At 52.8% G+C, this 14,620-nt stretch overlaps 1 protein-coding gene across 3 annotated transcripts; it reads right to left on the bottom strand.

Annotated features, from left to right (window-relative positions):
* Nucleotides 1-1,289: 1,289 nt before the first annotated feature.
* On the bottom strand, nt 1,290-13,580 carry TMEM50B (transmembrane protein 50B). Of its 3 annotated transcripts, XM_064704494.1 has the most exons (8): nt 13,491-13,580; nt 8,397-8,602; nt 7,946-8,330; nt 7,149-7,261; nt 6,574-6,641; nt 4,499-4,591; nt 3,472-3,529; nt 1,290-2,147 (listed from the first exon to the last, which is right to left on the bottom strand). In XM_064704494.1, exons 3-8 carry the CDS (start codon nt 8,042-8,044, stop codon nt 2,102-2,104), a joined length of 477 nt encoding a protein of 158 aa, XP_064560564.1. In that variant the 5' UTR covers nt 8,045-8,330; nt 8,397-8,602; nt 13,491-13,580; the 3' UTR covers nt 1,290-2,101. The 3 variants fall into 3 exon arrangements, with proteins under 3 accessions (XP_064560564.1, XP_064560555.1, XP_064560574.1); XM_064704485.1 differs by having other exon boundaries at nt 7,946-8,602; XM_064704504.1 differs by lacking the exon at nt 13,491-13,580 and adding an exon at nt 11,507-11,631 and having other exon boundaries at nt 7,946-8,602.
* Between the last annotated feature and the right edge of the window lie 1,040 nt (nt 13,581-14,620).

The raw sequence follows: 14,620 nt of genomic DNA, 5'->3' as shown, positions 1-14,620 counted from the left end.
TGGGGAACAGATCCAATCCTTGGGATCACACAGGGTGCATCAGGTGTTCCCTTGGGGAACAGATCCAACCCTTGGGATCACACAGGGTGCATCAGGTGTTCCCTTGGGGAACAGATCCAACCCTTGGGATCACACAGGGTGCATCAGGTGTTCCCTTGGGGAGCAGATCTGATCCTTGGGATCACACAGGGTGCATCAGGTGCAGAACAGATCCAACCCTTGGGATTCCACTGATAAACCAAGGGAGCTCCAGGGAATCCTGACCCCTGCAGGAACTGCCAGGGCAGCACCAGCTCTGCTTTGGGCACCCACACTGAGGCTGGGCTGGGAACAAAGCTGACAAAAAGGAGCCACCAAACTCAGCCAGGGACAGAAATGAGGTTAAACCCCCCTGGGAATATCTGTGGGTGTTCCTGAATAAACCCTGCACTGGGCTTGTGGCAGGGAGGGTGGGGGTCAATCCTTTTACACAAACAATTAAAAAGCATTTACTGGGAGTGACTCTGGGGTTGTTGTCACTGAGCCCTCCCTGTCCCTCCATCCTTGTCCCCAGTCCCTCTGCAGCTCTGCTGGAGCCCCTCAGGCCCTGCCAGGGGCTCTGAGCTCTCCCTGCAGCTTCTCCTGTCCAGGTTGAGCATTCCCAGCTCTGCCAGCCTGGTTTGCTGTTCCAGTTCCCAGTCCAGGCACAAGCTCCTGGCACTGGGAGGAGTTCCAGGGATCAGTTCCAGCCCAGGCTCCTTCCTGACTTCCTAAAGAACCCAACAAACATTCCCAAAAGCTCCTGGGCAAGAAAGCTGGCAGGCCTGGAGCAAAGCCTGGCCTTACTGGGTGGTGCAGGCCCTGTGCCAAGGTGAGCTGCTGTGCAAAATTCACAGTTTTGTGCACCTGGGTTGATTTTTATTCTGGAATTGCCAGCAGTGAGCACCCCTGGGATGGAGATACTGCAGCTCCAAACTGGCCCCAGCTCCTGCCCCTGAGCAATTCCCACCCAGCCCAGCATTCCCACTCAGCTCTGGCACCTCTGGGTGTGGGGAAGTTGTGAAAGCCTTGGCGGCCAGGGGAGAGGCAAATGCTGTAAAAAGCACAGAGAACAAACCACAGAGAACTCGTGAGAAGGACTCACCCCAGCAAATGGATCTGCAGGGACACTCCAGGGACATCAGACATCCTCAGCCTCACTTTCTGTTTCACTCCACTGAGATGAAACTGGATCTCAATCATTCATTAATGGAAACAGCCATAAAATGTAAGAGAAATACATTTTAACTGAGACAACAGCAGCCCTAAAACCGGGTGTGAGTCACTCCTAGAATTTATTGAAACTTGAAATTATTACAAGCTTGGACTGTGAGCAATAAATCCATCCATACCTCACTTCCTTGTAAGCACAGAGGGAACAGTCAGGAAAACTGATTTATCAGCAAACAGCTGCCCCTGCAGACAGTGCCACTGGCAGGAGTAGCAAGACACTGCTCTGACTCATTTATTCTCCACATCAAGTACACCTGGCATCAGTTTGTTGGAGTTTTTTTATTCTAATATCAGGAAATACATTAAATACCAACTGGTATCTCTTACACTGAGCAGCATGAAATTAATTCCAAGGACTGTGGTGCCAGCAAATGTCCTTTGTGCCAGAGCCATCACAAGTCAGGAATACTTTGCTTTGCCATGCACAACCTGCTGAGTGTAGGGACTCGCTTAAAAACCCATAACCTTTTCCCAAAAGAAGAAAAAAAAAAATCTACTTTATTTTTACCTGAACAATAATATAAAATGTTTAAAATCAGCTCTGAGCCCAGCAGGGCTGGGCTGGCTCTGTCCTGGTTGCTCACTACTGTTCACAGAAGCCTGGACACGGGTGGAGCTGTGGAGCAGAAGCTGCAGGAGGAAGCTGGAGCCTGAGCAGGGGAGGCTTGGCAGCCTGCCCTTCCCTGGGAAAGGACAGATCCTGTCCTATGGACACATTCACAGGTGTGTCCAGGCCTTCAGACAGAGCCTGGAATTGTCTCAGTTCCACCAGGCCGGGAAGCAAACCAAGGACAAGGGACTGTGAGTTATCTACACACAAGAACCACGTGGCAGCTGTGGCCAAGGCAGCTCAGCCCCACAGCTCTTCTGTCCTCCCAAACTTGTAGATCAGGGTGCTGAGGGGGAAAAGAGAAAAGAAATAAAAATCAGACCACACATTGGGTGACTTTAACAGTATCCCTAAATCTTACCCTGTGCAAATCAACAGCCCAGCCATGAAGTTTTAGTCAGATCAGGATTTGGGGTTGGTGTTTATGTTTGGTTTCCTGTGCATGGCTGGAGCTGTGGGAGCCAGCTGAAGGCCAAACACAAAAACAGCCACTCTCACAGCCCTTCTGAAGGAAAAGCCTGGGAGTTGTGAAATCCAAGGAGTCCAGAGCAGCAAGCCTCACTCTGCTGCCTGGGAACCAGCTCAACGTGACAGGATGTGCTGGGATAAAACCTAAACAATTCCATTTCTATGAACAAATCAGAAGGAATGTGAAGCCTGGGGTAGAGAATCAGACCCCAAATGCCACATGTTGTGGCTGCCCCATGCTGGAGTGTCCCAGGCCAGGCTGGGCAGGGTTTGGAGCCACTGGGATAGGGGAAGGTGTCCCTGCCCAGGTGGGATTTAAGGTCCCTTCCAACCCAAACCTTCTGGGATTCTAAATAAGAGTAAAAACTTCAGGCACAAATCTGCCTTCAGCAGCTTCCCTTCTCAATCCCAGAGGGGGTTTGGGAGCTGCTGTTTCCTGCAGGAATATCCTCATTTCCCAGAGCCCATGCAGGTCACTGCAAAGCACCTGGTGTGGGGAGGAAGGGAAAGGATCAGCCAGGAACTGAAAGAAGAAAGGAGGTGAGGTGAAACTTCCAGTGACTCATCTTGGAACTGACACTGCTGAACACTTTCAGTGCCTTTTATTAATACAACCCATGGGCTGCTAAATGCATTCTACAGCTAAAAGGAGTTACTAGAGACTCCACATCGATTTCCAACTGTTACATGATAGATTTAATAATATTATTTGAAATAAATCCAGTGTGCTGTTACAAAACACACCAGCATGCTCTCACAGAAATGAATTCTCACTCTTTATAGCTGCAGGCTCAGCCAGTGAAGGGAAATCCAGGGAATATCAAGCACCAGAGACCTGAGCCACTGGTGTGAAAGAGTCTGGAAAAGGGGAATGGGATCCCCCAGCTGGCTCTGCTGGGAGGGCAGCCAAGGGATTGCAGGGCAGAGGTGGCTGATGGCCATTGTCCAAACCCAAAATCCCTGGCAATCCCTCATGCACAACTCTGTGCTTCCCTGGGCACCCACACCCAGGGGAGCAGAGACAGCTGCACCAACGAGGGAGGGAGCCAGGAGCCTGGCCAGGGCAAAGCAAACCTGGAATGTCAATGCATGGAAGCAGGAAAGTCCCTCTGCAAAGAGGGGAATCTGCCCAGGTCACTTACCTGAAAAATATTAATGCATTCTGGAAAAACACTGCTAATCCAGGGTACACATTAGTGTCTGCAGAGAGGAACAGAGGAAACACTCAGTGCTTTAGTTCTGGCAGGTGGGGTTAACAGGATATTCCATATTCCAGTTACTGGGAGCTGGGTTTAACAGGATATTCCATATTCCAGTTACTGGGAGCTGGGTTTAACAGGATATTCCAGTCACTGGGAGCTGGGTTTAACAGGATATTCCATATTCCAGTTACTGGGAGCTGGGTTTAACAGGGTATTCCATATTCCAGTTACTGGGAGCTGGGTTTAACAGGATATTCCATATTCCAGTTACTGGGAGCTGGGTTTAACAGGATATTCCAGTTACTGGGAGCTGGGTTTAACAGGATATTCCATTACTGGGAGCTGGGTTTAACAGGATATTCCATATTCCAGTTACTGAAGCAGGGTTTAACAGGATATTCCATATTCCAGTTACTGAAGCAGGGTTTAACAGGATATTCCATATTCCAGTAACTGGGAGCTGGGTTTAACAGGGTATTCCATATTCCAGTTACTGGGAGCTGGGTTTAACAGGATATTCCAGTTACTGGGAGCTGGGTTTAACAGGATATTCCACTAACTGGGAGCTGGGTTTAACAGGATATTCCAGCTCCTGGGAGCTGGGTTTAACACACACTATTCCAATTACTGGGAGCTGGGTTTAACAGGATATTCCAGCCCTGGGAGTGGGTTTAACAGGACATTCAGCCATGGAGCTGTTTAACACAACTATCATTATGGAGCATGGGTTTAACACACTATTCCACACTGAACTGGTTTACCAGTATCCAGCCACTGGGAGCTGGGTTTAACACACACTATTCCAATTACTGGGAGCTGGGTTTAACACACTATTCCAGTGTCAACCTCAGACTACAGCCTGGATGCTATGGCTCAGATTCCCCAGACCCCAGGCTTCCACCCCTGTGATTTCCTGCCAAAGCTGGCAAGAGCAGCACTTTCCAGAGGAGCAAACAGGCAGACTTACTCTGTGTGACATATGCTCCAAAGAGAATCCACATGGAAGCAATGAGGGATCCAAACATCAACATGAAGCCGATGAAGAGCCAGATCCGAGCCCCTGCAGGGAGAGTGAAATGTGGATTTTATCCACAGGGACAGAGAACCCAGCTGCTCCTCTGGGAGGGTGGGACACAGGAGCTCACTAAAGGCACGGCTGGAAAGGGTTAAACCCAAGGATAAATCCACCTGCTCAGTCACAGGAAGGGAGGGAGGGAGGAAGGAAGGGAGGGAGGGAGGGGGAAGGAAGGAAGGAAGGAAGGAAGGAAGGAAGGAAGGAAGGAAGGAAGGAAGGAGGAAGGAAGGAAGGAAGGAAGGGAAGGAAGGAAGGAAGGAAGGAAGGAAGGGGAAGGAAGGAAGGAAGTGGCGGAAGGAAGTGGCGGAAGGAAGTGGCGGAAGGAAGTGGCGGAAGGAAGTGGCGGAAGGAAGGAAGGAAGGAAGGGGCGGAAGGAAGGAAGGAAGGAAGGAAGGAAGGAAGGAAGTGGCGGAAGGAAGTGGCGGAAGAGGAAGTGGCGGAAGAGGAAGTGGCGGAAGGAAGTGGCGGAAGGAAGTGGCGAGGAAGGAAGTGGCGGAAGGAAAGTGGCGGAAGGAAGGAAGGAAGGAAGGAAGGAGAAGGAAGGGAAGGAAGGAAGGAAGGAAGGAAGGAAGGAAGAAGGCGGAAGGAAGGAAGTGGCGGAAGGAAGGAAGTGCGAGAAGGGAAGGAAGGAAGTGGCGGAAGGAAGGAAAAGTGGCGGAAGGAATGGCGGAAGGAAGTGGGAAGGAAGGAATGGCGGAAGGAAGGGAAGGAATGGACGGAAGGAAGGGGAAGGAAGGAAGGAAGAAGGAAGGAGAAGAAGGAAGTGGCGAGAGGAAGTGGAAGGAAGTGGCGGAAAGGAAGGAAGGGTGCGGAGAAGGAAGTGGCGGAAAAGGAAGGCAGGAGAAGGGCGAAGGAAGGAAGGAAGGACGGAAGGAAGGGGAAGGAAGGGAAGGAAGTGGGGAGAAGGAAGGAAGGAAGGAAGGAGGAAGGAAGTGGAGGAAGTGCGGAAGGAAGTGGCGGAAGGAAGTGGCGGAAGGAAGGGGAAGGAAGTGGCGGAAGGAAGGAAGGAAGTGGCGGAAGGAAGGCGGAAGGAAGTGGCGGAAGGAAGGAAGGAAGGAAGGAAGGAAGGGAGGAAGGAAGTGGCGGAAGGAAGGAGGAAGAAGTGGCGGAAGGAAGGAAGGAAGGAAGTGGCGGAAGGAAGTGGCGGAAGGAAGGAAGGGGGGAAGGAAGGAAGGCGGAAGAAGGAAGTGCGGAAGGAAGGAATGGCGGAAGGAAGGAAGTGGCGGAAGGAAGGAAGTGGCGGAAGGAAGGAAGTGGCGGAAGGAGGGAAGGAAGGAAGGAAGGAAGTGGCGGAAGGAAGTGGCGGAAGGAAGGAAGTGGCGGAAGGAATGCGAAGGAAGGAAGGCAGGAAGGAAGGAAGGAAGGAAGGAAGGAAGGAAGGAAGGAAGGAAGGAAGGAAGGAAGGAAGGAAGGAAGGAAGGAAGGAAGGAAGGAAGTGGCGGAAGGAAGGAAATTCCTGTGCTGAGGTTCTCTGAGCTGGAACATGAGTGACACACAAAAAGCACCACAGGCCACTTCAAATGGCAGCAAATGCCTCCAAATTCACAAATGCCATGGAAAAGGCTGCTGGGATCCATGTGGGAAATGGAAAGGGAATTGTGAATGGGAGCAGGGAGGACAGCAGGGGCAGGGACACCCTCAGCAGTGACACAGGGAAATGGAAATGTTTGTGACACATCCCCAGGGAATGGCTGCTCCACAGCCACCCCCAGGCAGGAACTGAATTCTCCCAGCAGCTCCCCAGGATTTGCAGGGAAAGTTTAGGAAGCCAAGACATCCAGAAGCTGAATTTCACCAAGTTCCCTTTCTAACAAAGCCAGCACTTATCTCCAGGGGTTAATTCTGTAAAACTAATTCACAGAAGTTCTCTCCTACTCCTTATCTCCTGATTACTTCTTTCACCACCACCTGGAAAAACCCCCAGCAGGTAAATGATCACCTGAGCAGGACTTGTAGAGTTAATTTACCTGTTCTTCCTAAGCATCCATCACTGTAGCTGTCTCCTCTCACCTGTGCATTTGATACAGCATTTATCCTGAGGGCAAAAAAAGGAGACACAACAGAAAATCAATTTAGAGTTCTAAGTAAAACTCCAGCTTTTTTTTTTTTTTTTTAAGATGTGACAAATTCTGGGAAATTCCCTGGCATTCTGTCTAGTCACAAACCCCAAGTCATCCCTTTTTCTTGCCAATACTGAATGATTCAATAGAAGTTGTTACTTTTATTTACATCTCCACAACAAGAGCCAAGGATATTGTTACCCCTCCCATTTGAGGAAGTTTTGGGCAAGGAACAGCTGTAAAACTTGTAAAAACAGAGGGAAATGCAGTGAATTGTTCCATACTGAGGTAAGCACTGCATTCTCCATCCCAGGCCAGGCTGGAGCACCTGGCACAGGGGGAGGTGTCCCTGCCATGGCACTGGGTGGGCCCTGAGGTCCCTCCCAACCCAAACCATTCCCTGATTCTGTGATTTATCCACCTGCCAGCAAAGCCTGGCTGCTGCTGGTGGCTCTGTGGTGAGCCCTGTCCCCAGCACTCACATGAAGAAGGCCAGGGTGGAGAAGACCCCGCAGGTGTGGAAGGCGTGGTTCAGCTGCTCCGGCTTGGGATAGACCACGGCAGCATCGATCATGATCCACCAGCCTGTGAAAAACTGGGCACAGACACACACAGGGCTGAGCCTGGGGCACAGGGCAGCAGGGAGACCAGGCAGGCCTGGGCACCCCTGCCTTCACTGGCCCTAACAAGAATCAACTCCTCTGGACAGTGATGTAAATGTGTTTGATGGGCAATGCCTGCACAAATCCCAACGTTGCTGTGTTCAGGGGAGTGTTTGGGAATCAGCCACAATTTCTGTTCACATTAAGGAGTGGGGTATGGATAAACTTATGCCCAGAGCAGCTGGGGCTGCCCCTGGATCCCTGGAAGTGCCCAAGGCCAGGTTGGACACAGGGGCTGGAGCAGCCTGGGACAGGGGAAGGTGTCCCTGCCCACAGATGGGATTTCAGGTCCCTCCCAACCCAAACCCTTCTGGGATTCTATGAAATTCCCTGTGCAATTCCTGTGAAATTCCCTCTTCCTTGTTCCCCTTAAGAACAAGAATCCAGACTCTAAACACACATGAGATGGGGATGGTGCAGAACAGAGCAGTTCTAACAGATCCAACTCTGCAGCAATCCATGAGGAATTTCCTCTCAAGGGGAGAGATCAGATCAGCAACGTCACAGCCCTTGTGACAACGCTGCTGCCAACCCCACAAGGAAGAGGCTGGATTTGGGGAAGTTAAGAGGCAGAAGTGGCAGAAGCAGAGGCCCAAGTGTGACAGTTTGTGGCTCACCAGCACCCCGGCCACGATGGAGGCGATGGCGTTGCGGCGCTCGCTCCAGTCGATGCACTCGCACTCTGGCCAGCGGAAATTGTCCAGGAACCCTGCCATGGCCTCAGCTCACAGTGCCCTGGGCACAGCCCACAGTGCCCTGGGCACGGCCCACACTGCCCTGGGCACGGCTGTCACTGCCTGGGCACAGCTGTCACTGCCCTGGGCACAGCTGTCACTGCCCTGGGCACGGCTGTCACTGCCCTGGGCACAGCCCACAGTGCCCTGGGCACAGCTGTCACTGCCCTGGGCACAGCTCAGGCTGCCCTGGGCACGGCTGTCACTGCCCTGGGCACAGCTGTCACTGCCCTGGGCACGGCTGTCACTGCCCTGGGCACAGCTCAGGCTGCCCTGGGCACAGCCCCAGGCTGCCCGGGGCACAGCCCACAGTGCCCTGGGCACAGGCTCAGGCTGCCCTGGGCACGGCTGTCACTGCCCTGGGCACGGCTCAGGCTGCCCTGGGCACAGCCCACAGTGCCCTGGGCACGGCTGTCACTGCCCTGGGCACAGCTGTCACTGCCCCAGGCCCGGCTCACTCTGCCCTGGGCTCGGCTGTCGCTGCCCCGCTGTCCCAGCTCTCTGTCCTGGACTCTTCCATCAACAGCAGTTCCTGAGTGCCTGAAACACAACCAAGGGTGAGGTCAGTATTGATGCCTTCAGTCTGAGCTTTCATATTTTCCAGATTCTGTACTGCCTTAGTGTGTGACTCTGAACTTCACATAAAGTGTCAGCAGTTCTCCTCTCAGCTCAGTCACACAGAACAATCCTGCTCCAGCCCAGAACCAAGGACACCACTGCAGCTTCAGCCCCAAAAAGCATAAAAACAGTGAACTGAGGAGAACAAACTGTGAGGGTGGGACTGCATCACCTGGAGCTGTAATTGTAATTAACCCCAATATCAAAATGGAGCAAAACTTATAAAAGTGTGAAAACTCCTGACCCAGGGTCCATCTTGGACAGCCAGGCTATTGTACTGCCTTGTGCATCCTTTAAAGGCCTTTTAGTAAGGGATTAATTCCTTATTTATTTCTTTATTACTTTATTCCTTTAACTCTGTCCAGCCCCTGCTCTAGGCAGACTCTCAGTATCAATCAGGAACGTCTCCAGATGTTGGACAACTCCCACGAGTTCCAGTCTGGGGTTTTTACAGAATTCAGGTTTTACACAGAACCTTCCAGTGGAATTTGCCCCACCCATGGCAGGAGAGGGAAGGAGATTGTTTTAAAGCCATCCCAGCCCAAACCATTCCATGATAAACTCTGTTGGTGCTGTATTGAGCTATATTCACAAAACAACCTCCCTTACTCAGAACTACAAAAGAAAATCACCACATAACCCCAAAGTTTATGGCAGAGCTTGGTCCATAAGTTGTGTCAAGGAGTCTCAATTAAACTGTAATATTTCCAGTCTCCAATCTAACAGATAATAATATTTAGTGCCTTTTTAACACAGAGAAAGAGCCCAACTCAGCAAATCAAACCCTGATTCTGAGGGTAGAGAAGGTCTCAGTGCACAGAGAAAAGGTCACAGGGAGCCTCAAATATGGGAAGAGGAAAGCAAAGTTAATTAACTGACTCACAGCTGCCCTTAGCACCATTCCAATTTGCTTTAGTATTGTCAACTCCTGCAGTTCCCAACATGCCATAACTCATTTCCAGCCACTTGGTAAAGAATAACAAAAATGTCCTTCACAACTGTATGACAGCACAGACTGCTGGAGAACATGTTCTGGTTAATAACAGCAGGGAGAAGAAGTGGAATAAAAATCAATCAATAAACAGTTTGTCCATGCTGCAAACACAGGTCACCTCCTGGAACGTGCTCGAAAGGTTTGTCCTCCAGAAACCCACACTTGTGATGCCACTTCGAATCCCAAAGTTATTTTAATTTGTGCAGCATCTGGGCTCAGCCATCTGGTGATTCTCCTCAGGAATTCTCCTCTCACCTGTCCCTGGCAGTGGTCAGATCCCTGCTCATCCCACAGCTTTCACAGGGAATTGCTGTGCTCCTACAGAATTCCAGGCTCAGCAGGGTGGGAAAAGCCTTGGAGATCATCCAGGGCCACCCCTGAACTGCAAAGCTCCCTGGGCAGCCCCTGCCAAGGCCTGAGCTCCCTTTCCATGGGCAAATTGCTGCTGCTGTCCCAGCTGGGCCTGCCCTGGCCCAGCCTGAGGCCGCTCCCTCTGCTCCTGTCCCTGTTCCCTGCGAGCAGAGCCCGACCCCCCCGGCTGTGCCCTCCTGGCAGGGCCTTGTGCAGAGCCACGAGGGCCCCTGAGCCTCCTTTGCTCCAGCCCCAGCCCCTTCCAGCTCCTCAGGGATTCTGCAGCCCCTTCCAGTCTCCTCAGGGATTCTGCAGCCCCTTCCAGCTCCTCAGGGATTCTGCAGCCCCTTCCAGCTCCTCAGGGATTCTGCAGCCCCTTCCAGCTCCTCAGGGATTCTGCAGCCCCTTCCCAGCTCCCTCAGGGATTCTCCAGCCCCTTCCAGCTCCTCAGGGATTCTCCAGCCCCTTCCAGCTCCTCAGGGATTCTCCAGCCCCTTCCAGCTCCCTCAGGGATTCTGCAGCCCCTTCCCAGCTCCCTCAGGGATTCTGCAGCCCCTTCCAGCTCCTCAGGGATTCTGCAGCCCCTTCCCAGCTCCTCAGGGATTCTGCAGCCCCTTCCAGCTCCTCAGGGATTCTCCAGCCCCTTCCAGCTCCTCAGGGATTCTGCAGCCCCTTCCAGCTCCTCAGGGATTCTGCAGCCCCTTCCAGCTCACTCAGCTGAGTTACAGCTGCTCCTGAAGCCCTTCCTCATTTTCCACTCTTAAATGGCTCCAATTTCTCTGTTCCTCTTCGGAGCTGTGTCTGTCCCTGTCCTGCAGCAATTCCTGCTTTCCCCTCCCAGCTCCTCACCCACCCACACTGGAACTCTCCCAGCTCCTGTTGTTGTCCCATTGTGGGCTGAGGGACCTTGCCTGGCAGTGGCTGCAGGGAAACAGGGAATTATGGAATGGGTTGGGAGGGACCTTAAAGCCACCCAGTGCCACCCCTGCCATGGCAGGGACACGTCCCACTGTCCCCAGTGTCCAACCTGGCCCTGGGCACTGCCAGGGACCCAGGGGCAGCTGCTCTGGCACAGGGACAGCACAAAAGGGATGGGCAAAACCACCCAAGGTATTCAAGAAATCCAGCTAAAACATCCTGGATTTAATATGGCAGAGAAAAGGAATGCACTGACACAGGGGAGGGCAGAGATCCTCTCAAGGGACCTCAGCAGAGCATCCCTGGGGGATACAGGGGCCCCAAGGCAACAGTGGGCAGGGCAGTCAGAGGGGCAGAGTGTCCTGGGCTGGGGATCGAGAACGAGGAAAGGAAATGGGATTGGGATTGTGTCCCTGTGCCCCTCAGGTGATTCCCCACCTGCAGAGCTGCCCCAGCACAGGGAGGAGCTGGAGCTGCTGCAGAGCCCAGAGGAGGCTCCAGGATGGGCAGAGGATGGAGCAGCTCTGCTGGCAGGAAAGGCTGGCACAGCTGGCATTGCTCACCTGCACAGGAGAAGCTTTGGGCTGAGCTCAGGGCGGCCTTGCAGGGCCTGGAGGAGCCCCAGGAAAGCTGGAGAGAGACAATTGCCAGGGGATGCAGGGACAGCACACAGGGAATGGCTGCACACTGAAAAATTACAGGTTTAGATCAGATATTAGAAACAATTTTCTCCCTGAGAGGGTGGGGAGGCCTTGGAGAATTGCCAGAGCAGCTGGGGCTGCCCTGGAGCCCTGGCAGTGCCCAAGGCCAGGCTGGACACTGGGGACAGTGGGAGGTGTCCCTGCCATGGCAGGGGTGGCACTGGGTGGGTTTAAGGTCCCTCCCAACCCAAACATTCCATGATCTGTAATTCTCCATAATTCCTTAGAAAAAGAGGAAGCACACAATAAACTGCATTTCAGCTCCCAGGGACACAGGGACAGCTGCCAGCCCTGCACACACCCTCTGGGGAGGCAGATGCCTTCAGCTGGCATTTCCCACCTGGATCAAGGTGCAGGACTCATCCCTGCTCTAAACTCCCCCACCCACACAGCTCCCAGGCAGGAACCAGGTCCAGCCCTTGGAATTCCTGTCCTTCAACGCCCTTCCCACCATCAGCCTCCTCCCCTGTGCCAAGGGCAGGCAGGGACATTCCTCAGCCTGCCCAGCACACACAAACACCTCTGCAGGAACCAGCTGGGGACTCTGGAGCTGGAAAACCACCCTGGCAGAGGGGAGCATGGAGAGCAAACCCACTGCTCTGCTGTGCAGACAGAAAACACAACAGCAGCTCCACATTTCCACCTGAAAAGCAGCTCTTCCCTCCCCAAATGAGCTGATTTCACCTGAACAAAATATTGAAAGCAGTTGCAAGGAAATAGGAAAAGTCTGCAGGAAGAAAAATGCCTTATGTGGAATATCACTGGGTTAGTAAAGAACAGAACTGCCTGTTTCCAAAGACAGGAAAATACAAAAGGAAAAGGGAAGAAACTTAAAGACATGAGGGATATTCAAGTTTTCCTTGAAGAAGATGCCTCTTCCACAAGCAACTCCTCAGAATATCCTTTAGGCCACACATATCCCCACATGCACAGAGGATGAAAAGAATATCAGAGGCTTATGTGAACATTCCTGTAACAACCACTGCCGTTTTCCCACTTATTTCAGTGACTTCCTGCACTTTCACTTTCATTCTCCCTATTCCACAGCACTGATTTTTAAGTATTACAGAAAGACAAGAGCAAAGAAAGGAAATTTTAAGCTAATTTGCACAAAAACAAGGCAGTGTGGCAAAGTTATTAAAAAGTGATATTAACATATTTCCATTCCTTACAAAGCCCTGGGTCCCGGGCAGTGTCCCAGGCCAGGCTGGGCACTGAGGAGCAGCTTGGGGACAGTGGGAGGTGTCCCTGCCATGGCAGGGGTGGCACTGGCCGGGATTTAATGTCCCTCCAAACCCGACTCAAACAATTCCATGGTTTATCCCTTTACACCAATGTGCAGCTCAGCCCCAGGACTCCCCGCAGCAGAGGTTTTTTAAGAGCCATATTAAAGTTTAAAATTGAGGAGGCCGGGTACAGAGCCCATCTGGATCCCGCAATTCTCAGGGTTGGCTCTGCCTCAGGCCCGCTCCGAGCGCAGCGCTGTGCCCGCCCTGGCACCGGGGCGTGGCGGGGCACGGCGAGCCCCGAGCCCGAGCTACAGCCCCGCCAGGGGTTCCTAGGGCCGGCCGGGTACATTGTTATTTAGATAACACACGGCATTTTCTCCGTTAACCTCCCCTACCGAGCCCGCTCCCCGCGGAGCCCCGGCGGCGCGCCCTCAGGGCCGGACAATCCGCGACACGCCGGTGTCCCAGGGAGCGGCCCCGGGTCCCTCTCGGTGCGGTGCCGCTCTCTCTCTCGCCCCCCATCCCGCTCCCTGTCCCTGTCCCTGATCCCGGTTCCAGTCCCTGTCCCGGTCCCCGTCCCGGTGCCGCCCGGCCCGGCCCGGCGCGGCCGCACGTACCCGCTCCGGGCGAGACGCTTCCGCCTGAGGGCACCGAGCCCCCTGACTGACGTGCCCTCTGCCCAATCAGAGCCGAGCGCTGCGCGTCAGCCGAGGGCCGGGTAAGGACAGAGCGGTGTGATTGGCCAATGCGGCGCCACACGCCATAAGCCCCGCCCTGTGCCGCTCGGGCGGGGCGGGAAGAGGCGGGGCCAGCGCGCTCCCGCCTTTCCCTCAGGCCCCGCCCCCTCCCTCACGGCCGGAGCCCCTCCCGCCATGGCCGCCCCCTCACGGCCCCTCAGCCCCAGAGCCGCCGCCACACGGCCGGGAGTGACCCCCGGCCTCCTCCGCCGCCCCACGGGAACAGCACAGTATTGTCATTCTCGTGTTGGAATAGATAACGTTCACCCCTAAATGCTCTTACATCTCAGTCCGCTGTCTGGTTTAATGAAAATAAGGGGAATTAATAAACATGGATAAATTCTAACTCATAGGATCAATCACGGAATGGTCTGGGTTAGAAGGACAAGCAATACTGGACAAGCAATATGGGGATAACATACATGTCAATAAATGGCCATCTAAAACAGCCAAACAAATAAGTGCCAAAAGACAGATGTTGAATAAAAGCCCTGGGAAAAGAACTGGATAAAAGTCAGCGTTTTGAGGATTAGAGGGCACATCTCACAGATATGGAATTGAAAGAATCACATTGTGCTCAAAGTCCTCCCTGCTTCATTTTATAACCTTAACTTAAATGTACACACTGTGCTCCATCAAGCCCAGAGACACCACACTCCCTGCTCCCTCAGAGGGGCTTAAGAATAAAGATTTATCATGTACATATTTCTTTTACAAGGTGCCCTGCTCTTGTTTCTCCTTTATTCCTCCTCCTCAGAGCCTTCTCTGTTATCTCCACGTTCATCCCGAGATTACTGCTCTGAAACACAGAAATCCTCAGCATCTACAGTGCCTAGAGAAGGGAGGAATTTCTTCTCAATACTTTGTTTAAATCCCTCTTTCAGTTTCAAGCCATTCCCGCTTGTCCTGTTGGGCAAGAAACAGATTCCTCACCCTGAGAAAAACTGATATATCAAATATTGTATCTTCATAATATATAAAATTACATACCTATACAATCTTTTGTCTTC

Source organism: Zonotrichia leucophrys, chromosome 1 (genome assembly GCF_028769735.1).
Source record: "Zonotrichia leucophrys gambelii isolate GWCS_2022_RI chromosome 1, RI_Zleu_2.0, whole genome shotgun sequence".
Classification (NCBI taxonomy): Eukaryota; Metazoa; Chordata; class Aves; order Passeriformes; family Passerellidae; genus Zonotrichia; species Zonotrichia leucophrys.
Note: the sequence above shows the minus strand (reverse complement) of the source record. Positions and strands in the feature narration are given on the sequence as shown.

Coding starts and splice junctions, on each gene's coding strand:
- TMEM50B (XM_064704485.1), bottom strand. CDS start 8,044: ATGGCAGGGTTCCTGGACAATTTCCGCTGGCCAGAGTGCGAGTGCATC. Junction 7,262..7,945: donor CCATCGTGGCCGGGGTGCTG/GTGAGCCACAAA, acceptor GTCTGTGCCCAG/TTTTTCACAGGCTGGTGGAT. Junction 4,592..6,573: donor TGGATGCTTAGGAAGAACAG/GTAAATTAACTC, acceptor CTCTCCCTGCAG/GGGCTCGGATCTGGCTCTTC.